The 25,260-nt window shown below is 46.1% G+C and overlaps 1 protein-coding gene across 5 annotated transcripts in view; it reads right to left on the reverse strand.

Annotated features, from left to right (window-relative positions):
* The window catches only part of eps15l1a (epidermal growth factor receptor pathway substrate 15-like 1a), a 607,694-nt gene that overhangs the window by 258,476 nt on the left and 323,958 nt on the right, over positions 1 to 25,260 (reverse strand). For all 5 annotated transcript variants that reach the window (XM_072482837.1, XM_072482838.1, XM_072482840.1 and 2 more), the window contains one exon: positions 17,282 to 17,336. In XM_072482837.1, coding sequence (XP_072338938.1) covers positions 17,282 to 17,336 — 55 coding nt within the window. The remainder of the gene's footprint in view (positions 1 to 17,281; positions 17,337 to 25,260) is intronic.

The following is a 25,260-nucleotide window of genomic DNA, read 5'->3' on the forward strand; positions in this document are numbered from 1 at the left end:
GGATTGTTTTGGGGGTCTCGGAGATCGAGAGGCCATTTTAAAATCTGAATTTTTAAACAATCTCGCTACAATGGGGGGTTCTGGCAAGCAGAGGTACAAAACGGGTTCCCTGTTCAGGCCCCTTATTCAACGCGAGTCGCAATGAATAGCCATGTGTTTATCAGCACTGCGAGTGCTGGGAAACATGCGGCTAAATGCGCTCGCTAGGGGACATTGATCCAATTAGGCAGAATTGAATCTCATATCTTTGTGTGAAAAAAAGTACATAGAAAGCAGACACTTGAGTGCATTTGAAATGATATAGCTGCCACTTAATTATATCAAACTGTTACAAAGATATTTACAGCCGTTCAATGAAGGAGTCCACCAGTAACCTATGGCAAATAGGGATGGGCAACAACTGCCAACTTTGTCAACAATACCCACAGGGGAGATGGCGGTGTAGTGGTAATATCACTGGACCAGCAATCCAGAGCCTGGGCTAATGCTCTGGGGACACGAGTATGAATCCTGCCACAGCTGCTGGTCGAATGTAAATTCAACCAGTCAATAAAATATGGAACTGAAAGCTTGGCTCAGTGGTGATGACCTTGAAACTATTATTGCAAAAACCCATCCAGTGAACAAATGAAGGGCCTACGTGTGACTCCAGACCCACTACCCTCAAATGGCTAACAAGCCACTTAGGTCAAGGGCAATAAGGGCTGAGCAACAAATCCCACATCTCATGAAGAATAAAAAAAGAGACGCAGCCACTATGGAAGATATGCGTTGCTGTGTCGCTATAAAATGTGCAAGGAGGCTCTTTACTAAATCGGTAAAACACAGCAGTGGTTTCAATTCACACAAAGTCAACTATTTATCAAACCCTGGTTGCTCAAGAACCCTCTCCAAAAGTTCCCAGCACACCCAGGTTTTGAAAGGAGCCCAGTTGTCTGAAGAGGAGGTCGCAGAAAACTTATTTAAAACTTAAGGAAGTATTTTTAGTGCAGTGACAGCAACAAGCATGCATATACAGAAATCATCCTTAGCCACACTTGCCCTTCCCTTAACATAGACTTTATGGGAAGCATTTTATAGGGGAGGCAACTGTAAACTTAGTAATAGTGCATTATGGTTCAAATTTATTTTCTGTTATCAGCCAGACACTTTATTTATACAAGTACAATTGACAATGAACAGGTGCTATAAACATGCTTGAAATGCTGCCACTCTCACCACACACTATTCCACCTGAAATATGCGATTCACGTTGCGGCTGTTTCACAGATGCCACCAGCCATGTAGGATCTCACTTATGAGGTCGCTCCTCAAGTTTGAAATACAATATCATGGATTATTCCACCATGGAGGGCATCGCATCACTGCTGTCCTCATCGAGTGTTTGTAGAAGTCAAACCTTAACTGAGTAAAATTAAGTGCAGAATCTTTCAGTGGCCTTGTCCTCTGTGCTCGGGGGTGTCAAGACCACATTTAGCAAACCCTTCAGAATGGGTGGTAGAAAGGGAGTTGGAAAACCAGACCAATAACTGAATAATCTGGGACATATTACACCAAGCTACAGATAGCAATCAGGGTAAGAAGGAGCAGTTTCACCATTTGGTAAATCCATTAACGGTGCAGGTTAGCTCAGTTGGTTGAACGCCTGGTTTGTGATGTGATGTGCATTGTCAACAGTGCGGGTTCAATTCCCGTACTGGCAGAGGTTATTCATGAATAGCCTTCTTAATCTTGCCCTTCGCCTGAGGTGTGGTAACCCTCAAGTTAAATCACCACCGGTCAGCTCTCGAAGTGGAGAGAAGCCTAGGGTCCTCTGGGACATTTGTCATAAGAATATGCCTGCTAAGAGTGCAGTGGAGCATTGCAGCAAGGAAGATAGAGGATAGCTTCAGTGCACTGCGTAGCCTGTTTGGACACCAGTCCAAATGTGATTAGGGTCTGTGGTGGATCCACTGGTCAGGATCATAGCTTGAGTGTCATCGTGCAGGTGGAGGAGGATGGTGACAAAACCTTCGAAGGCAGCCGAAACGTAAGACCACGCTCCATAAACCCTTGTGGTTGAGTGTTGAAGGCTCTTGTGAGGTTAAAGAAAGCCATGTGCAAGGGTGCATACTGTTCATGCATTTCTCTTGTAGTTGCCACAGGGTGAAGATCAGCCCATTGTGTCCTTTAGAAGGCGGAAACTGCATTGTGACTCTGGGGGGAGCATTTTAGCCACAGTGACAAGTCAATTCAGGAGGATTCTTGCAATAACTTTCCCTACTGACAACAGGAAAATTCCTCGGTAGTTACTGCAGTCGACTTGTCACTTTTCTTGAAGGTGGTCATGAGTATGGCATCTCTGAGATCTCCTGTCATGTTTTCTTCCTTCCAGATAATGGAAATGAGGTAATGTTCGTGCCAAGGGGCAGCACGGTGGCGCAGTGGTTAGCACTGCTGCCTCACGGCGCCAAGGACCCAGGTTCAATCTCAGCCCCGGGTCAATGTCCGTGTGGAGTTTGCACATTCTCTGTGTCTGCGTGGGTCTCACCCCCACAACCCAAAAAGCTGTGCAGGGTAGGTGAATTGGCCAGGCTAAATTGTCACTTAATTAGGAAAAAATAACTGGGTACTCTAAATTTATTTTAAAATATGTATTCACGCCAAGAATGCTTCTCCGCCATGTGTTAATGCTTCAGCGTGAATGATGGTGGTCAATTAGAAGGAGACGGCTCCTCAAATGTCCCCATTCTCAATGATGGAGGAACCCAGCACGTCAGTCCGAAAGACAAGGCTGAAGCATTTGCAACAATCTTCAGCCAGAATTGCCAAGTGGATAATGGACCTCTGGAGGTCCCCCGCAGCAAAGATGCCAATCTTTAGATGATGTGATTCAATGCACGAGACATCAAGTAATGGCCGAAGGCTCTGGATACTGCAAAGGATATGGGCCCTGACAACATTCCAGCAATAGTACGAAACACTTGTGGTCCAGACCGAGCTGCATCCCTAGCCAAGGTGTATAACTACAACACTGGCGTCTACCTGGCAATGTGAAAAATGACCCAGGTATGTTTGTACACAATAAATCCTGGTTTAAAAGAAAGACAGATACTATGGCTGCAGAAGGTGCCATTAAGATGTTGTAAAAGTGAGATCATTGTGATTTCAATCAATGCTTATGTATACAAGGAAAGGCTTAATGGGTTTTTGTTATGATTTCTGATTTTTAAAATGGGTTAAAGAGATATGGGGAACAGGTAGGGAAGTGGTTTTGAGACCAGGAAGCGATCAGCCATGATCTGATTGAATGGCAGAGCTGGCTCGAAGGGCTGAATTGCCTCCACCTGCTCCTATGTTCCTATGTTGTTCCTGTGAGTAGATCATTAGAAACATTGGGTCGGACTCTCCGATTGCCGACATCGCGTTCGGCGATCGGGCCGAGAATCCATTTTTACGCCAAAATCGGGGGGAGCCATTCCGTTGGCAGGGTGGGATTCGGCGGGGGCTGGGGAGACCGGTGGGGGGTGGCCAAAGGAAAGGGGGTTACAGGGGGGCAGTTTTTGGCAGGCCAGGTCCACGTGCAGCCAGCGCCTTGTTGTACGGCGTGGCCGCCGCAGACCACCGCCGTGCTCATGCGCGACCACGGACCCGGCCATTCTGCGTCTGTATCGGCAGGTAAAGTCGGGGGCTTTACGTGGCGTGGCTGCTAGTCCCCCACCGGACGAAGCATCGGTGGGGGCAGCGCTGACGTTTTGGTCGACCAGACGCATCCTCTGGACATAACTGCAGATTCGGAGAATGCAGACCATTGTTTTTGAACTTAAGTAATTAGGTCATGGAATTTGAGTGGGATAAAGTAACGGAAGGGGCCAGGTCTGAATCGGTCAATTTTGAGTTTAGTCAGTTTTGGCAGGGAGTTGAACAGTAGGTTCTGTAAAAGGCTGTCAGGTTAAGCAGTAGTCTGAAACAGAGAACAATCTTCAGGCTGTTTCCGGACAGGCTCTCTCTCTGCAAGCGACGTCTTAAAGGAATTCTTTAGCCAGAGGCTGGCAAGTAATCATGTGTTTGCTAACTTTGTTAAAAGTGGGTTTTGACCTGTGATAGGTTTTGCTTGATTGGAGGCAAAGAAGGTAGCAGTTAGGAGTTAAAATGTTTCATTTTATTGTTAATCATTGTTTAATGGTAATTATGAGTTATATTTCTGTGCTGTTAAAGATAGTTTAATATTATATTATAATAAAGTTTGTTTTAATATATATCCCTATTTGAGGGTGGAATCACTCAGTATTCTTTCCTCACAGTCTTACAAATTTTTTAAAAAGTGATTGGGGTTCCTGTACGGTAGCAAAAGTTGAGGATTGGTCCAGGATCGTAATACTGAGGTCATTACAGCCTTGGTCAAAACATGGACAAAAGAGCTGAACATGAGGTGAGGACTGCCCTTGACATCAAGGCAGCATTTGATTGGGTATGCATCAAGGATCCCTAGCAAAACTGGTGGGAATCGGAGTGGGGGAGGCGGGGGAGAGAACGTGACGGATGACGGCTCTCCATTGGTTGGAGTCACACCTAGCACAAAGAAAGATGGTTGTGATTGTTTGAAATCAATCACCTCAGTTTCAGGACATGGCTGCATGAGGTCCTCAAGAGTCCCCAGCCCAACCATCTTCAGCTGCTTCATCAATGATCTTCCCCCCATCAGATGGTCAAAAGTGGAGATGTTCGCTGATGATTGTACAATATTCAGCGCCATTCACAAATCCTCAGATACTGAAGCAGTCCATGCCCATATTCAGCAAAAGCTGGACAACATTCAGGCTTGGACTGATAAGTGGCAAATAACATGTGCGCCATGCAAATGCCAGGAAATGACCATTTCCACCAAAGGAGAATCCAACCACCTCACCTTGATATTCAATTATGATATTACCATCTCCGAATCCCCCACTATCAGCATCCTGGGGGTTACCTTTGACCAGAAACTGAACTGTAACAGCCATGTAAATAATGTGCAAGAGCAGGTCAGAGGCTGGAAAATCTGTGGTGGGAAACTCACCTCCCGACTCCCCAAAGCCTGCCCACCAGCTACAAGGCACAAGCCAGGAGTGTGAGGAAATACTCTCCACTTGCCTAGATGTGTGGAACTCCAATAACACTCAAGAAGCTTGACACCATCCAGGACAAAGGAGCCTGCCTGATTGGCACCCCATCCACCACCTTAAACATTTATTCCCTTCAACACGAACGCACAGTAGCACTTGTGACTACCATCTATAAGATGCTCTGCAGCAAGTCACCAAGCTCCTTACACAGCACTTTCCATACTTTTCAGTTATACCACCTAGAAGGGCAAAAGCAGCAGATGCATGAGAACAGTACCATCTGCAAATTCCCCTCCAAGCCATCCTGACTTGCTGCTGTATTGCAGTTCCTTCACTGTAGCTGGGTCCAAATCCTGGAACTCTCTTCACAACAGCACTGGGGTATGCATACCACATGGAATGCAACAGTTCAAGGAGGCAGCTCACCACCACCTTCTCAAGGGCAATTAGGGATGGGCAATAAATGCTGATTTAGCCAGTGATACCCATATCCCATGAAAGAATCAAAAATATGTATACATATATTCATGCTGGATATTTCAGGAAGTTGCCAATAAAGCTTGAAACCACAATCTGGGTAATTTCTTGCCATAATAAATAACTACATAAAGTTTGCATATGAGGGTGGCACTGGAGGGTGTGCAGAGGAGATTCACTAGGTTAATCCCAGAGCTGAAGGGGTTGGATTACGAGGAGAGGTTGAGTAGACTGGGACTGTACTCGTTGGAATTTAGAAGGTGAGGGGGGGATCTTATAGAAACATATAAAATTATGAAGGGAATCGATAGGATAAATGCGGGCAGGTTGTTTCCACTGGCGGGTGAAAGCAGAACTAGGGGGCATAGCCTCAAAATAAGGGGAAGTAGTTTTAGGACTGAGTTTAGGAGGAACTTCTTCACCCAAAGGGTTGTGAATCTATGGAATTCCTTGCCCAGTGAAGCAGTAGAGGCTCCTTCATTAAATGTTTTTAAGATAAAGATAGATAGTTTTTTGAAGAATAAAGGGATTAAGGGTTATGGTGTTCGGGCCGGAAAGTGGAGCTGAGTCCACAAAAGATCAGCCATGATCTCATTGAATGGCGGAGCAGGCTCGAGGGGCCAGATGGCCTACACCTGCTCCTAGTTCTTATGTTCTTATGTTATGCTCTTATATCAATGCAGACATTCTTTTTGTTCTGGGTTGCAGAAATCGTGAACAGGGCCACTATTTATTGCCCATGTCCAATTACTTCTGAGAAGGTGGGGATAAGCCACCTTCTTGAACCACTGTTGTCCATGTGGCGTAGGTATAGTTTAACATTAATGCTGCAGTTACAACTATTTAAGTCAAATTACATTAATCATGTTGCTCGTTTGAAATGGCTCAACATGTTAGATCTGCCTTCAGTTATTAAACAGAATAGGGTGTTGGGAACCAGTCAGCGGTGAATGAATGACTCAACAACCGGAGAGGGGGAGGGGAGAGAGAGCAGTCCACATCCACCATCGCACTTTGCAATTTAAATTTAGGATTGAAAATATTTCTATATCGATGTGAAAGGGGATTTTACCTGGTGCTGACTCAGTTACAGTTGTGGGTAACCATCAGCTTGGGAACTCTATGGGTTCTTTTAGGTTGGTTTCAGAATGAATATTTAACCCGCTTAAAGGCTTCTGGGGTTTATTGGAAAGCTTTTGTTACAGAATTGTGTTGCTCCTTCTTTCAGCTTAAATTTAAGTGTGCCTTTGCTTATTTACATCATTTAATAAACTCCTAAATAGATAGGTCAAGCATGAAGCCCAGGGGTAAAACTTGTTCTAACAGACCCACCAATCTTAGAAATCTACCCTGCTGTGAAAGGATGCTTGCTGTTTGAAATGAAGAAACTACCATAAATGATTAGATATTAGGTCAATGATTGTGGCCAACCTGAGGAATAACTTAATGGTGTGTACATTTGGGAGAAAAGATGAATAATTAATAATGGTCATCTTAGCTCAGTAGCAGCACTTCCACTCTGTGGGAGAAAGTTTAAGATCCAAGTCCCATTCCAGGATTTAAGCATGTATTCTAGGCTGCTACTCGGGGAGGGTCGTACTGTTGCACATGTTGTTTGGTGAATGTGATGTTATATGAGACAGTGTCTGCTCTCTCAGGTGAGTGTAAAAGAACCGCCAACATTATTGGAAGGGTGGGGAGTTCTCCAGTGACCTGATCAACATTAATTCCTCAAGCATTGCCACCCCAAAAACTGAATAACTGATTGTTTGTCTCACGACAGTTGTGGCACTTCACTGTGCATAAATTGCCTGTTTTTTGCTAACATTACAATTGTGACCATTTCATTGGCTATGAAACACTTTGGGGACATCCAGAAACACAGTATCAGTGCAATTTCTTTCAGTCTGAAATCAGCTCCACCATGGCCATGAAATTTAAATGAAAACATGCACGGCTCAGCAATAGTTAAATAGATTCAATTCAAATTTAACTAAAAGGGCTAGATATTTTTTAATATTCGTTCCTGGGAAGTGGATGTCGCTGGTTAGGTCAGCATTTTTTTTAAAAAATATTTTTTATTCTCCTCCTTTTTCACATTTTCTCCCAAATTTACACCCACCAACACAAACAATAATCAGTAACAAATATGTCAATCCCCATATCAATAACAATGGTCCCATCCTCCCACCAAACCCCAAACATTAGCCCGTATGTTCACATAAACAAATGACAAAAAGGAATCAGAAATCACCCATAGTCACCACCAACACACACCGCCCCCCCTCCCCCAACACTCCCACCCACCCCCCCCAACTAATGTTTGATGTTATCCAGTTCTTGAAAGTACATGATGAATAATGCCCATGAATTGTAGAACCCCTCCATCCTTCCCCTCAGTTCAAACTTAACCTTCTCAAGAGTCAAGAATTCCAACAAGTCCCCCCGCCACGCCAGGGCACAGGATGGACAGGTTGCTCTCCATCCCATCAGGATCCGCCATCGGGCGATCAACGAGGCGAAGGCTACAACATCTGCCTCCGCACCCGTTTCCAAACCTGGCTGGTCTGACACCCCGAATATGGGCAGCTTCACGTGCACCACTTTAGAAATTACCCTAAAAACCTCCTTCCAGTAATCCTCCAGCTTTGGACAGGACCAAAACATATGATAAGCGGGCCCCCCCGCAACGTTCACATACATCTTCTACTCATTCAAACAATCGGCTCATCCTCGCCCTCGTGAGGTGTGCTCTGTATACCACCTTCAGCTGTCAGTTCCAACCTCGCGCATGAGGTGGGGGCATTCACTCTCCGGAGCACCTCACACCAGAGCCCCTCCTCCATATCCTCTCCCAACTCTTCCTCCCACTTTGCTTTGATCCCTTCCAGTGGTGCCTTCTCCTCTTCCAAAATAGCTCCGTAAACCGCTGACACTACCCCTTCTCCAGTCCCCCAGTAGTCAGCAAATCCTCCAGCAATGTGGAGGCCGGCTCCACCGGTAAGCTCTGTATCTCCTTTCTGGCAAAATCTCGAACCTGCATGTATCTAAACATTTCCCCCCTACTCCAGCCCATACTTCGCTTCCAGCTCCTTCAGCCCTGCAAACCGACCCCTAAGAAACAAATCTTTTAGCGTCTTAATCCCCTTCTCCTCCCATTTCCGAAAATTTCCATCCCACCTCCCTGGCTCAAATCTGTGGTTCCCCCGAATCGGCATTTCCCTTGACCCTAAACCCAACCCGAAGTGTTGGCGAAACTGCCTCCAAATTCTCAATGAAGCTATTATTACCGGACTCCCCGAGTACTTCCCCGGGTCTATCGGGAGCAGCTGTTGTTAGTGCTTTCAATCCCGACTCCCTGCACAAACTCTCCTCCATTCTGACCCACTGGGAATCAACCCCTCTGACCCAGCTCCGCACCTTCTCCACATTTGCCGCCCAGTAGTAATACATCAGGTTCGGAAGATCCAAACACCCTGCCTGCCTTCCCCTCTGTAACAGCATCTTTCTAACTCTGGCCACCATCCCTCCCCATATGAACGAAGCAATCCTTCCCTCAATCTCTCTGAAAAAAGCCTTTGGCAGGAAAATCGGCAGGCATTGAAAAATAAACAGAAATCGTGGCAACACGTTCATTTTAACCGCCTGTACCCGACCCGCCAGTGACAGAGGGAGACCATCCCACCTTGCCAGATCAGCTTTCAATCTCCTCACCAAACTAGAAATGTTGTACTTGCGGTGCCCCCCCCCACTCCCGGGCAACCTCCACGCCCAGGTACCTAAAGTGAGTCCCTGTCCTACGGAATGGCAGCCCCCCCACCTCTGCCCCCACCCCCAGCCGAGACACCACAAAATATTCACTCTTGTCTAGATTTAGTTTGTACCCCGAGAAAGATCCAAACACTCGAAGCAGCTCCAATATTCCCCCTATCAACACACTCGGTTCCAACACGTATAACAGCAAGTCATCGGCATACAAGGACACCCTATGCTCTATCCCCCCCGCACTATTCCTTTCCATACCCCGAACTTCTTAATGTGATGGCCAACGGCTCAATCACGAGTGCAAACAGCAGGGGGGACATAGGACATCCCTGCCTAGTCCCACGGTGGAGAGAAAGGTATCTCGAGCTGATGTTATTTGTGCGGACACTCGCCCTCGGCTCCTTATATAGTAGCTTTACCCAGTTCACAAATCTTGGTCCAATCCCAAACCGCTCCAGAACTGTCATCAAGTACCCCCATTCCACCCGGTCAAACGCCTTCTCGGCGTCCAGTGCCACAACCACCTCTGTTTCCTTCCCCTCTGCATGTGCCATAACAGCGTTCAATACCCTTCTAACGTTTGAAAAGAGCTGCCTCCCTCTCACGAACCCCGTCTGATCTTCATCTATCACCTTCGGGAGGCACTCCTCCAGCCTACCTGCCAGTACCTTCGCCAATACCTTTGCGTCCACATTCAGAAGCGATATGGGCCTATACGACCCACACTCCGTCGGATCCTTATCTTTTTTTAGCAACAGGGAAATCAATGCCTGCCCCAAAGTTGGTGGCAACACCCCCTTCCCTATCGCTTCTTCAAACATCCCCACCATCAGGGGTGCCAGCTTATCCTGGAATTACTTTATAATATTCCACCGGAAACCCATCCGGCCCCGCCACCTTCCCCGACTGCATCCTCCCAATTGCATCCTTTATCTCCTGCTCCACTATCGCTCCTTCTAATGTAGCCCTGTCCCCCTTCCCTAACCTCAGATACTCCAACCCATCTAGAAATTCCTGCATCTCACGGTCTCCCCCAGGTGGCTCTGACCTGTACAACCTCTCATAAAATTCCTCAAAAACCTTGTTAATCAGAACCGGAGCCACCACCAACTTCCCTGCCCTATCCCCCACCTGAACAATTTCCCTTGCCGCTGCTTCCCTCCGGAGCTGACCTGCTAACATACCTGACCTGCCTTATCTCCATGTTCGTAAACTGCACCCCTTGCTCGTCTCAGTTGGCGCACCGCCTCCCTGGTAGATAGCCGGTCAAAATAGTTCCTTCCTCTTTTCCAGCTTTGCTGGGTCCCCATCTTCTGCATAACTCCTATTTACCTCCAACATCTCATCTATTACCCTCTGCCGCTCCAACCTCTCCTCTTTGTCCACCCTGGCCTTAAACAAGATCACCTCACCCCTCACCACCGCCTTTCGAGCCTCCCAGATAACTGCGTTCGAAACCCCACCCATACAGTTGAAACCTACATATTCCTTAATTACCTTTTCAATTTTGTAGGTCAGCATTTATATTGCCCACCCCTAGTTGTCCTTGCAAAGGTGGTGGTGAGCTGCCTTCTTGAACCACTGCAGTCCATCTGGTGCAGGTACATCCACAGTGCTGTTAAGAAGAGTGTTCCAGGATTTTACCCAGTGACAGTGAAGGAATGGCAATGTATTTCCAAGTCAGGGTGGTGCTCGTTTTAGAGGGGACCTTACAGGTAGTGGTGTTTCCATGTATTTGCTGCCCTTGTCCTTCTAGATGATCGAGGTGATGGGTTTAAAAGGTGCTATCCGAGGAGTCTTCCCGCAGTGCATCTTGTAGGTGGCACACATTGCTGTAGAATGCAGAGTATTGTAGTGAAGAAATGAAATGGCCATCCAGGAGTGTGGTGGAATAATCAAATTTAGAGGTAGAAAAGTATGAATAAGGATTTGTGCAGCAATGAGCTGTAGCACGGGTGAATATGGGCGGTGTCACAGAGATGAAACAGTGATAATATGCACATGTGGTCATAAGCTCATCTCCGGGTCAAAATTGACACAAAGCTTGCAAACAGTCTGGTTAACTTTCCAACAGTTGACAGACAGAGGGATGGAGTCAGCAGCTAGGGAATGGAGTTTGAATTAGAGGCCGAGGGCAATGGCTACAGTCTTCCAAATGTTTAACTGGAGAAATTCTCTGCTCATCCAGTGCAGGATCTCGGATAAGCAGTCGGATAATTTAGCAACCTTGGAGATGTCAAGAGAGGTGGTTGTCATCAGCACACGTGAAAACTAACGCTCTGCTTTGGGATGATGTTACTGAGGGGCACCGTGTAGATGAGGAATAGGAGGGGCTATGGACTGATTTTTGGCAGAAGCCAAAGATAAAGGTGAGAGAACAAGGGGTTGTAAGTGATGGTCTGGCCACAATTAAATGGAGGGCAGCGTTGAATCATTGGAAGAGTATGGTGTGGTCAACCTTCTCAAAGGTTCCAGGCAGATCGAGAAGGGATAGGATGTCACTTGTGGCTGTGGCAGCGGTGGAAACCTGAATGCGATGAGTCAAACATGGACTTCCTGGGAAGAGGGCATGGATTTGCGAGCCACAAGAGAGAGACAAAACCTGATCAAGAGAGAACTGTTAACAACATCAGTTAACATGGGGACCAGAAGGGGAAGTTGGGTGGTCAGACATTTAGTAGGATTGGGATCAAGGGGGTAGAAAGTGTGTCACTGGAAGCAAGTCAAGTAGCTGCAGTAGATGCAACAATCTGATACTTCAACAGCTCACAGTACTGCAGGCTACATAACCGAGAAGTCAACTTGTCCGTATATGATATTTGGAGAAGTAAACCAATCATGCATAGTAAAATACAAGCAGGAGGAAGCCATTCGGCCCTTCGAACCTGCTCCGTCATTCATTCTAATCAAGGCTGATCATCAAGTGCAATACCCTGATCCCACCATCCCCTCCAAAATCTCTTGATTCCTTCATCCCCAAGAGCCTCAACTACTTTCTGTGGAAGTAATTTCCAGAGATACCCCACTCCCTAGGTGAAGAGGTTTCTCTTCACCTCAGTCCTAAAAGGCCTATCCCTTATCCGCAAACTATGACCTCTAGTTCTGGACACTGCGACCATCGGGAACATTCTTTCTGAATCTACCCTGTCTAATCGTGATAGAATGTTAAGTTTCTGAGATCCCCCCTCACCTCTTCTGAATTCCAATGAATATAATCTTAACCAACTTAATCTCTCCTCATATGGCAGTCCCGCCATCCCAGGAATCAGCCTGGTAAACCTTTGCTGCACTCCCTCCATAGCAAGAACATCCTTCCTCAGATAAGGACACCAAAACTGCAGACAATACTCCAGGTGTGGCCTCACCAATGCCCTATACAATTGCAATAAAACATCCCAACATCCCTATTCCTATACTCAATCTTTTCCCTATGAAGGCTAACATACCATTTGCCTATTTTACTGCCTGCTGTACCTGTGGATTTACTTTCAGCAACTGATGCGTGAGAGCACCAAGATCTCACTGAGTTATCACCTCTCTCAATTTACACCCATGCAAATAATAATCTGCATTCCTATTTTTGCTACCAAAGCGGATAACCTCACATTTATCCACATTATACTGCATCTGCCATGCATGTGCCCACTCACTCGGTCTGTCCAAATACCACATGAGCAACTCATCCTCCTCACAGCTCACTCAGCCACCCAACTTTGTATCATCTGCAAATTTGCAGATAATACATTTAGGCCCCTCATCCAAATCATTAATATATAACATGAACAGTTGGGGTCGTAGCACAGATCCCTGTGGTACCCCACTAGTCACTGCCTGCCAATCGTAAAAAGACCATTTATTCCAACTTTTTACTTCCTGCCTGCTAATCAGCTTTCTATCCATCTCAAGACACTATTCTTAATCTCATGCACTTTAACTTTACATAGTAATCTGCTATGTGAGACCTTGTCGAAAGCCTTCTGAAAGTCTAAATAGACCACATTCACTGGTTCTCCCTGGTCAACTCTACTAGTTACATCTTCAAAGAATTCTAGTAGATTTGTCATAGGAGTAGAATCTTTCCAATTGGCATTAGATACCTGACAAGCTATAGAGTGAGCCTGTAGTAGCATTCCTGTCAGAGTCAGAACATGAAGGGATCAAATTTTACTCCAGTCAGACAATTGGAGAAAGGGGTTCCAATTCTGAAATCATTAACATTCATATTTGTACAACAACATACATTCGCAAAACATATTTAACAAAGTTACACACTCCCAAGGCACGTCACAGGATCAATCATCAAATAAAATTTGACACCGAGCCACCTAAGACAGCACTAGTCAACTAAAAGGAAGTGAGGTAAAGGAGGTGGTGTCGAGGTGGGAATTCCCAATCTTAGGACATAGGCCTATGAATGTACTGCCAGCAATGATTGAGCAATGACTGTCAGGGACATGCAAGAGGCTAGAATTGGAGAAGCAAGACGATTAGGAATCATAAGGCTGGAAGAGATAAAAGAAATAAAGAAGGGTTCAATGATAGAGTTACATGAAAATAAAGATAAGAATTTCAAAATTGAGCTATTCCTTGAACCAGTGTTGGTCAAATGTAGCAAGGGGTTCTGGGTGAATGGTGCTTTGTACCTTTTACCTGTGGGTGAGAGTGGCTGCACACACCCTGGGCGGGATTCTCCACTCCCACGCCGAAGTGGCCGCCCCGTCGTGAACGCCATCGAGCTTCACGACGGCGCGGAACGGCCCCGGTCCCGACCGATTCAGGCCCTGACAATGGGCCAGTATCGGGGCCGCGTCATCTACCCGCGCCAGGCCTCGTCGCCCGCGTAAAAGCGGCGCCGCATAGATGACGCGGCCGGCGCCGCATAACGGACGTCATCCGCGCATGCGCGGGTTGGCGTGCGTGGTTGCCGTGCTGTCCAAATCCGCCCCGCAAGAAGATGGGGGACGGATCTTGCGGGGCCGGCGGAAGGAAGGATGTCCTCCTTCAGAGAGGACGGCCCGACGATCGGTGGGCACCGATCGCGGGCCACTCCACATTGCAGGTGAAGCCTGGTGCAGGATCCCCCCTCTCCCCCCCCCCCCCCCCCCCCCCCACCCCCCACAGGCGGCCCCCCCAGCGTTCACGCACCGCCCACGACTGCAGCGACCAGGTGTGGACGGCGCCAAGGGGAACCCGCCGTTTTGGCCTGGCCGCTCGGCCCAACCGGGCCTCAGAATAGCGGGGGGTGCCGGAGAATCGCCATTTTGGGTGTCTCCGGCGATTCTCCGGCCCGCGAAACTCGACCGGGCCGTTCCCAGCCGCTTGGGAGAATCGCGGGAGGGCGTCGGAACGGCGTCCCCGGAAATTTTGGAGGCCCAGGCGATTCTCCCAACCGGCGTGGGAGTGGAGAATCGCGCCCCCTAAGTCCCCCTTCACAGATCGTCATCTTAGTGACAGAAGCCCTTAAAACCTTCCAACCGTACAGTATCACCCACCCTTTCAGTTGCTATGAAGATTGTTTCCAGCCATGGAAAGTGCTTTTGTTAATCAGCAAGCGAATTCTTCCACTACTTCACATTAAAGAAACAAGAATGACAACCTGGCACTTCAAAGCCAATGTAAGGGAAGTAATCTTGGTTGGACAAGCAGCTCTGGTAAGTTTTAGCTAGTTATACTCCATTCATCCGAGTGTGCTCAACCCTCAGCTCTAGTAACCTCGACTTTAGTGGGTGGAACGTGTCCATACAGGAGAATTTTTTTTTAAATCCACATTAGGCAAATAGAAGCTTTGGTTCTGCAGCAACCTTTTAGAAGTTGTCTTTTTACATTCGACATCGAGCTGACCAAAATAAAAAAAGTACAATATTATATGAAACAAGGCACAGGAAGAAAATAATGACATAAAATAATAAGAATGAATCTGCTCACAGGGAATTGCCCAATTCATTAATTTTTGGATGAAAGCCTTTCATAAGCCATTTACAATAAAAGAGGATGCAAAATACTGGAATAAGGATATTAATGCAGAACGGAAGTGAAGTTAGATAGCTAGCACCATGATCTCTGAAAACCAGCAACTCAACAGTTTAACAAGATTCACAATTTTTGCCCGAGGGCTTTAGATATCAACCATCTTCCTCAAAATACTTGTCTTGGTGATTCGTTCATCCCGGTTAACATAATTATCTTTCCCACTCTGTGAATTTATATAAATTAACATTTCAAAGCAGACTTCCTCTGCCACCAGGTAACCTAAAACCTCATTAATCTCGGAATACAGACAGGCTAATTCTCATTGCATGTGAGAGTGGATTTGATCAGTCACGTGTGTTTGCCCCTCGGCTGTCACGGTACAGCTAGCTAATAAGAAATTAATTCAACCTCGTAATATAACAGTCATTTCTCTTCTCAAATCCTTTCTGAGTTTGAATCCAACAAGTTGTTGCGTTCTGTCCAAACTCATTCTGAGATTCGGGCACTTTCAATTCTCTTCCAGATGCACACAATGCCAAAGTCACATCTAACTTGGCAATATTATTTGGAGGAGATGGAAGAATGGAATGAGGGGAGGAGTGGAACGAGGGAGGAGGGGAATGAGGAGAACGAGGGGGAGGACGACGAGGGGGGAGGAGGACGAGGGGGGAGGAGGTCGAGGGGGGAGGAGGGCGAGGGAGGAGGAGGGCGAGGGGGGGAGGAGGGCGAGGGGGGAGGACGGCGAGGGGGGACGACGAGGGGGGACGACGAGGGGGCAGAGAACGAGGGGGACAACGAGGGGGACAACGAGGGGGACAGGGAACGAGGGGGCAGGGAACGAGGGGGAGGAGAACGAGGGGGAGGAGAACGAGGGGGAGGAGAACGAGGGGGGAGGAGAACGAGGGGGAGGAGAACGAGGGGGAGGAGAACGAGGGGGAGGAGAACGAGGGGGAGGAGAACGAGGGGGAGGAGAACGAGGGGGAGGAGAACGAGGGGGAGGAGAACGAGGGGAGGAGAACGAGGGGGAGGAGACGAGGGGGAGGAGAACGAGGGGGAGGAGAACGAGGGGGAGGAGAACGAGGGGGAGGAGAACGAGGGGGAGGAGAACGAGGGGGAGGAGAACGAGGGGGAAGAGAACGAGGGGGAAGAGAACGAGGGGGAAGAGAACGAGGGGGGAAGAGAACGAGGGGGAAGAGAACGAGGGGGAAGAGAACGAGGGGGGAAGAGAACGAGGGGGAAGAGAACGAGGGGAAGAGAACGAGGGGGAGGAGAACGAGGGGGAGGAGAACAAGAGGAAGGGGGAATGAGGAGAGAGGAAATGAGTTTTTATTAAAAACATTCAGAGTCTTACAGCACAGGAATTGGCCCTTTCGCCCATCGTGTCTGTGCTGGTTATCAAGCACCTATCTCATCCCATTTCCCAACACTTGGTCAGTAGCCTTGTATGCTGTGGCGTTTCAGTGCTCAGTAAAATGTGTCTTAAATGTTGTGGGAGTTCCTGTCCCGACCAGCCTTTCAGGCAGTGAGTTCTAGAATCCCACCACCCTCTGTGTGTAAAGGATTTGCCTCAAGTCCCCTCACCTTAAAATCATTTGCATAATCAGAAACTTTGAGCTTCCATGAACCTGCACAATAGGGCAATATAATAGATAATAATTGTTTGTTCTTTTATCTTTCATTGACAAGTACAGCAAAACCTGTGTAAACAGACACCATTTCTCAGCTGGGGATCTGAAATAATGGTAGAAAATAGTAGACGTATTCAGTAGGTCAGGGTGCATCCGCAAAGAGAGAAACAGAGCTAATGTTTCAGATCGTGACTTTACATCAGAATTGGCAAAAAGCCATCAGTCTAAGATACTAACTCTTATTTCTCCCTCCACAGGTTCTGCCTGGCCTGCTGAGTACTTCCAACATCGTCTGTTGATTGTTGTACTGGGCCTGATGGAATGTTTATTGTCATTTAGCAGCAGACATTCACTCACCTGGACCCTTGGACGCTGCCGGTGCAAAAGGATCACTACTTCCAAAGGGGTCTGCCTAAAATTTAAACAAAAGTTGATGAAAATATGGAAAGATTCCAATTTCTTCATGATCTTAACCCAACTGTCGAAACTATGATATTCCTCTTAATGTGGCATTGATAATCTTGAATTATCTCAGTATATTAAACAAAGAACAGATAAAATTAACTGCCACAAGAAAGACAAAGTCCAAATAAATTTGTGTTCAGCGGAGTCTGAAATCTTTTTGCAACTGCAGCGCTGTAAGAAGTTCCAATATGTGATCGGGTTAGATTTTGTTTTTAAATTTTAAGAGTACCCAATTCATTTTTTCCAATTAAGGGGCAATTTAGAATGGCCAATCCATCTACTCTGCACATCTTTGCGTTGTGCGGGCGAAACCCACACAAACACGGAGAGAATGTGCAAACTCCACACGGACAGTGACCCAGAGCCGGGATCGAACCTGGGACCTCGGCGCCATGAGGATGCAGGGCTAACCCACTGCGCCACCGTGCTGCCCTGTGACCAGGTTAGATTAGGATGAAGTAACGATGTGCAACAAATACTCAGCATCTTCTGCGATACTGAAAATTAATCGCTTCGGCAGTGTTCACCATTCCCCTCCTGACGTTTAATTTTACGCATGGTGGTTCATCCCCAGCTCAATGGTAGAATGCTCGTCTGAGTAACAAAGTTGAGAGCTCAATACCCACTCTGAGGCATTATCTAAGTTAACATTTCAGTGCAGTAGTGAGGTGGTGCTGTCTTTCGAATAACATTTTAAATTGAGGCCCCATCAGCCCTCTCAAGTGGGTGCAAAAATATCCCATTTGAACAGCAGGTACGTTAGCCTGTGTCCTGGCAAATAATTATCCTTCAAACATAACTAAAATAGATTGTCTCATCATTGTCATATCACTATTCCTATTACATTACTGTTTGTGAGATCTTGCGGAGTGCAAATTGGCTTCTGCATTTCCTACAATGGGTGGCACAGTAGCACAATGGTTAGCACTATTGCTTCACAGCACCAGGGACCCAGATTCGATTCCCAGTTTGGGTCACTGTCTGCGCAGTCTGCACGTTCTCCCCATGTCTGCGTGGGTTTTGTCCGGGTGCTCCGGTTTCCTCCCACAAGTTCCGAAAGACATGCTTGTTTGGGGAATTGGACATTCTGAATTCTCCCTCAGTGTACCCAAATAAGGGCCAGTGTGTGGCAGCTAGGGGATTTTCACAGCAACTTAATTGCAGTGTTAATGCAAGCCTACTTGTGACACTAATAAAGATTATTTTTATAACAGTGACTAATTCCAAAGGAGCCCACAACAACACCTGAAACCACTTCATTTGCGGCAGAGCCTGCCTCTCAGCAAAGTGCGCCATGTGAAACTGTCCCATCGCCAATAGATTTACTGCATGCTCACCATCTTGTGTAGATAGGAAGATCGAACAACAATGTGACTGAAACACTCATCTGTACTTTTACCTCCTCAGGTTCAACTATACCAATGCTCTCTTGACCGGCTTCCAATTTACTACAGAACATAGAATTCATACAGTACAAGAGGCCATTTGGCCCATCGAGTCCGCACTGGCCCTCTGAAAAAGCACCCCACCCAGGCCAACTCCCCCACAATCTATCCCCGTAACCCCACCTAACCTGCACATCTTTGGACTGTGGGAGGAAACCCACATAGACTCGGGGACAACATGCAAATTCCACACAGTCACCCAAGACTGGAATTGAACCCGGGTCCCTGGCGTTGTGAGGCAGCAGTGTTCACCGCTGAGCCACCATGCTGCCCCACAGTTGTGTGGCCTATTCATTGAAGTATTTACAACCTTTGATTTTTGTTGGATGACTGGTGCATGGCTTGCATAATAACTCCATGTTACTTCACAGCCATGCATGTGCAGATCTTAAAAGAACCATGGTTTGTTTCCCATTCTCCACCTCCTGTAGCCCTCAACTGATTCAAAACTCTGCAAACCATATCCCCTCCTATAACATCAGAAGTATTCCTCCTACCACTGGACACAGATCCACCAACATCGCATTTAAAATTACCATCATTGCATTTAGATCCCTCTTTGGCTTTATTCTGCCTTCATCTGGAAACTTCTCCAGCCCTACAAAAGCTCACCTCAAATTCAGCATATGATTTAACCCACTCTCTTCACCCCACCAATGATGCCCAGCTGGAACTGCAGCTATAACATTCCTCTCTAATCCCTCATTCTCTCCACCTCCCTCGCTTCCTTTAAGACCTTGTTTTACTTGGTTGTTTGTCCTAAAATCTCCTCCTTTCACCTTTTTAAAGAAAACTTTCCCATCTATGAAGGCCTTTAGGATATTTTTCCATGTAAAAGGCAGGTTACTGCTGTTGCACGAGTCCTCATTGTGAATTAAATAGAAAATCAGTTGATGATGGATAGAACAGGAGTCAACCTTTACACAGTTTTATAAACATTTATTTACAGAGGTGCACATTAAAACATGAATCACCTAACTCAACAACCAGAGTTTCTGCCTGAGCCTATTTGTAGGGGTACAAGTGAATCTTCAGCTATTAATACAATTAAACACAATTAATGTATAATTAACCCTCACCAAACTGCCTGTCCCAGGCACATCAATCAATTATGACACTGGTAGCAGTGACCATCACATAGTTCTAGTGAAGAAAATATTTCCCCTCCACAGTGAAAACAAAATCTAGGCTGACGTTCCAGTGCAATACAGAGGGAGTGCTGTGCTGTTGGAAATGCCGCCTTTTAGATGAAATCTGTTCAGGTGATGTAAAAGATCAAAAGAGTAGAGGAACTTTTCCAGTGTCTTAGCCAACATTCATCCTTCAAATAACAAACCCAAAAGAGATTAACTGGTCACTTATCTCATTTCCTGCTAGTGGGGCCTTGCGTGTAAATTGACTGTTGTTTCTCCTTACAGGACAATAACTGGACTTTAAAGATAATTAACTGTTGCTTCCTTTGAGGTATTCGGACATTTGAGACATAATAAATGAAAATTCTGTTTTTTTCAGGAGACGAAAGAATGAGGAAAAGCTTGATTAAATTTAAATCTAACCAGAGAAAGCGCAGTGCCCTAACCCACAACACCACCCGGTCGTGCAAAAGGGTCTCTTTTGAATAATCAAAAACCGCTTCTGCATTTCTAAGCTGTGATTCACCAGCATATAGTGATAATATAACTAATATACGGCAGATCTGCATTCCACATCCAACTTTAACTAAAACTCCAATAAGCACAAATTCATACTGCTGATTTTCAACAAGGTTGCCAGGCAATCAAAAATATTCTCACCAATTTATCAGGATGTAGGTCCAAATTATGCAGTGGCCAGCGCACAATAATGCAAGTTACTCATAAATCACTCCTTTTAGGGCAGCATGGTGGTTAGCACTGCTGCCTCATGGCACTGAGAACCCGGGTTCGATCCCGGCCCCGGGTGACTGTCCGTGTGGAGTTTGTACATTCTCCCCGTGCCTGCGTGGGTCTCACCTCCACAACCCAAAGATGTGCAGAGAAAGGTGGACTGGCCACACTAAATTGCCTCTTAATTGGAAAAAATATGAATTGGGTACTTTAAATCTATAAATAAATAAATCACTCCTTTTGTGGTAAATAACATGATCACGTATAACAAAACAACAGAAAACAGGAGGTGGGGGTGGAACGAAAATCAGGGTCTGTCCTTTTCACTGATGCAGATCGATCGCAGTATGTTTACGGCTTTTCCTGTCCTTATTCTAGATTTCCTGTATTGCTCTTTTTTGCCTTTCGTATGTAGTTTTGACATGGGTTGCGCCAGGAATCTCTCAGCATGGTGCAGCTCTGGGGCAACACGGTGGTGCAGTGGTTAGCACTGAGGACCCGGGTTCGATCCCGGCCCCGGGTCACTGTCTGTGTGGAGTTTGCACATTCTCCTCTGCGTGTGTTTCACCCCCACAACCAAAGATGTGTAGATTAGATGGATTGGCCACGCTAAATTGTCCCTTAATTGGAAAAGAAAATAATTGGGTACTCTAAATTTTAAAAAAAGCATGGTGCGGTTCTGTACCATGAGTATTTCACAATATTTATTTTTAACTTGTAATTTTCAGCACACTTGCCATTGCTTCCACGAACCAGTCCTACATATCTGGATGTTGCTATCTGGCGTTTTGCACAGCAATTCAGTATTAAAAAGGGTGTTTTTTTCATCTATGTTGCTTTCAAATCCTCCAGTTTTGACCTACCCAAACATACTGCACTCCCACGCTTTTTACCTCTGACTTACCCTTCACTCATCTAACACTATCGTAACCGGTCACCTGCTTCACCATTGGCAGTGACTTTAGCACCTATATTCTTATCCTCTCAAACTCAGTTTTGTTTGCTATGCCTCATTACCGCTCTACCTTGCAAAACATGCTCAAAACCATCCTCTTTGATATTGGCTTTGCCCCACTGTCAGCCCTGACCATTATTCAATTTTCCCCTCCTGCTCTATCTTGAGTCTTTCACCCTGCCCTTCAATGTAAAGGAAGGTGGTCAACCTTGCAGGAGTTAAAAATTCATCTCCCTCCCAAGAATTAAAGACTTATCTCCTGGCACTATTGCAAGCAACCCAGGGAATACATCATAGCAGCATTATGGTTTATTTTGTTTTCTTTGAACAGGTTTATTGATTAGATATAAACATTTTTTTAAATAATGATGGCATCTGCATTGGAAGACAAGGAGGCGAAAGGAATGGGGTCAAGGTTTTAATTATCTAATGATTTATTTTAGGGAGACACTGAGCTCTGAAGCACGTGGAACAGGGGTGGAACAAGCCAGTGGGAAAGGGCTGGAAGTTGTCCCTGAGGTGAATCACAGAATCCCTACAGTGCAGAATGGGGCCATTCGGTCCATCGAGTCTGTACCGACTCTCCGAAAGAACCACCATACTCAGGCCCTATCCCCGTAACTGCGTAACCCCAATTAAAGTTTTGGACACTAATGGGCAATTTGGCATGACCAATCCACCTAACCTGCACATCTTTGGACTGTGGGAGGAAACCCACACAGACACAGGGAGTGTGTACAAACTCCGCACAGTCACCCAAGGTCAGAATCAAACCTGGGTCCCTGGTGCTGAGAGGCAGCAGAGCTAACACTGTGCCACCCTGCTGGACACAAAGCTGGATGGTGCCACATTCAAGAGATGAAGGGAAGGTTGGTAGTAATGACCAACAATTGAAGGGAGAAGGGCACATAATTAAACTTCTTGGAGGTCAGCTAAACTGCGGGGAGGTTATCCAAACCTTACACAGCACGGACAAGTAAGTTCCTTCCCTGATGGAACTCACTATCAACAGGTGAATTGGATTTGATGATGGATGTGGCTTTCAAAATTTAATGTTGATTCTTGGGTTGTCAAACATAGGGAAGAGCCTAAGACTGGGGGATGGTACCAGTGGAATTGGATCTTAATTTTGTTTTTAAATAACTGACAGATGGACGGCACGTGGCACAGTGGTTGGCACTGCTGCCGACGGCGCTGAGGACCTGGGTTCGCATCCCGACCCTGGGTCACTGTCCGTGTGGAGTTTGCACATTCTCCCCGTGTTTGCGTGGGTTTCGCATCCACAACACAAAAGATGCGCAGGGTAGGCGAGTTGGCCACGCTAAATTGCCCCTTAATTGGAAAAGAAATAATTGGGTACTCTAAATTTATTTAAATAAAATAACTGACAGATTAGACCAAGCTTGGAGGATAACCTGATGGGGCACAGGGATACATTTTACATCATTCATCTCAACGACATGAACCAATGTCTTGATGGGGTTGAAAATATAAATATTTTAATTTTTGAGGCCAAGTGAAAATGGAGACCCAAAGGAGATCTGTCAGAAAACAGGGATTAGGGCTGTTGGTCCAAAGTTAATTCTTGTAAAATAAGTTAGCCTGTGAGAGGTGTACTAGACTAAAAATATTTGTTTCTAAAGTCATTAATAGTAAATATGTTTCCAAGCTTGACCAAAATATCAGCACCTGCTAGAACAGTAAGCGTTTCAAATGTGAAATTTCAACTCAATACTTAACACTGAACTTCTTAATCCAAGTGCCACCTTCTGGCATCACAGAGAAATGTACTAATCTTAATATTCTTCACCCTCGAAGAAAGGCTGACATTAATTTATGAGTGGGATGCAGGACACAGATGCTGATTTAACATATTATAGTAGAAAACCAAAGTTGTCTTCATCATGCTCCTCTCACTCATTGACTGGATACAATAGTCCAGACCTGAATGAATGCCTTATGGTTCACAAGCCTTAGAAAGACTTCCCAGAATAAACTAAAACTATTGCTTTCAACACTTCGGCTGTATGCTATTAAAGTCTTCAGCAGGCCCCTTTCAATGTACTCTTATCAGTTCCACTATTTGTTTTGATTAAATAACAATAAGTTTGCGTGCAACAGCTCTTTAAAAAAGGCAATATATCGCGAAGACGAGTGCAGGCTGCCCCTTTGAAAATCAGAGTCACTTGGTAATCTGTCTTTGGATCACAGAAGTGAAAATGCTGAGCAGTCAAAAGGTCAGTTTATGTTCAAAGCAAATGTTGAGGTTACAACCACGTTTCCACAGAGGTTGGTTTCAGTCAAATTATGAGAAACGAACTTCTGTAATCCAGATGGATATATTGACCTTGGAGGGAGTGCAGCGCAGATTCACTAGAACAATAGAGGCTAAAAGGGTTAAACTTTGAGAACAGGTACGTTTCCAATTTCCTGGCCCTAACTGTCGCCCCTTTACCATGGTCTAAAGATGTGCAGGTTTGGTGGATTGGCTATGCTAAAGTGTCCAAAAAAGGTTAGGTAGATAGGTGGGGTTACAGGGATAGGGTGGAGGTGTGGGGATAGGGTGGAGGTATGGGCTTAGGTAGGGTGCTCTTTCCAAGGGCCGGTGCAGACTCGATGGGCTGAATGGCCTCCTTCTGCACTGTAAATTCTATGATCTATGAACCAGTTTCCATTGAGCACCATCCTCCCCCACTTGCTCCCTCATTGGACAATTTCCTCTTAATTCATCTCACTTTCTTCAAATAAAAGGTTTTGTTATGGGTAGCCGTATGGGTCTTTTGTGAGGTATATGATACATTCCTGGTTTCAACTCTACTCGGGCATCATCCCTCAATTTTCCCAGACACCAATGACTTACCCCAAATTGGAAAATATCAACTTTGTTTCCAATTTAATAAAATCGTAGAAGTTACAGTGCAGAAGGAGGCCATTTTAGCCCATCAAGTCTGCACCGGCCCTTGGAAAAAGCCCCCAACTTAAGCCCACGCCTCCACCCTATCTCTGTAACCCAGTAACCTCACCTAACCTGCTGATTATCGTGGCCAATCCACCTAACCTGCACATCTTTGGACTGTGGGAGGAAACCGGAACACACAGAGGAAACCCACGCAAACTCCACACAGACAGTCACCTGAGGCCGGAATTGAACCCGGGTCCTTGGAATGTGAGGCAGCAGTGTTAAAACAAAAGCAGCAGCAAGCGGAGTGGGAGATCTTTGGAAGCGCGGTTGAAGGCACGATGGCGGCGGGCTCCGATAAGGCACTTCTGGCGCAGTGATCGACCAACAAACTGGTTGACTTTTTAAACACTCCAGTTTAAAAAACAGAGGATTGAAACCTCAGAAGACCTTGCCAGGATAACCGATCCGATTCGGGCAGCTGTGGAAAGGAGGGAGAAAAGGCTTGAATCCCAGGGAGCGTCGCTACAAAAAATGGAGGAATCTGTGGCCGACCAAGAGGACAGACTAGCCTCGTTGGAGGCAGAAATCACCCTTGTGGCAGAAAGTCATAAGGAATTGCGTGACAAGATAATAATGATCTTCATTGTTACAAGTAGGCTTACATTAACACTGCAATGAAGTTACTGTGAAAAGCCCCTAGTCGC

Source organism: Scyliorhinus torazame, chromosome 18, assembly GCF_047496885.1.
Source record: "Scyliorhinus torazame isolate Kashiwa2021f chromosome 18, sScyTor2.1, whole genome shotgun sequence".
NCBI lineage: Eukaryota > Metazoa > Chordata > Chondrichthyes > Carcharhiniformes > Scyliorhinidae > Scyliorhinus > Scyliorhinus torazame.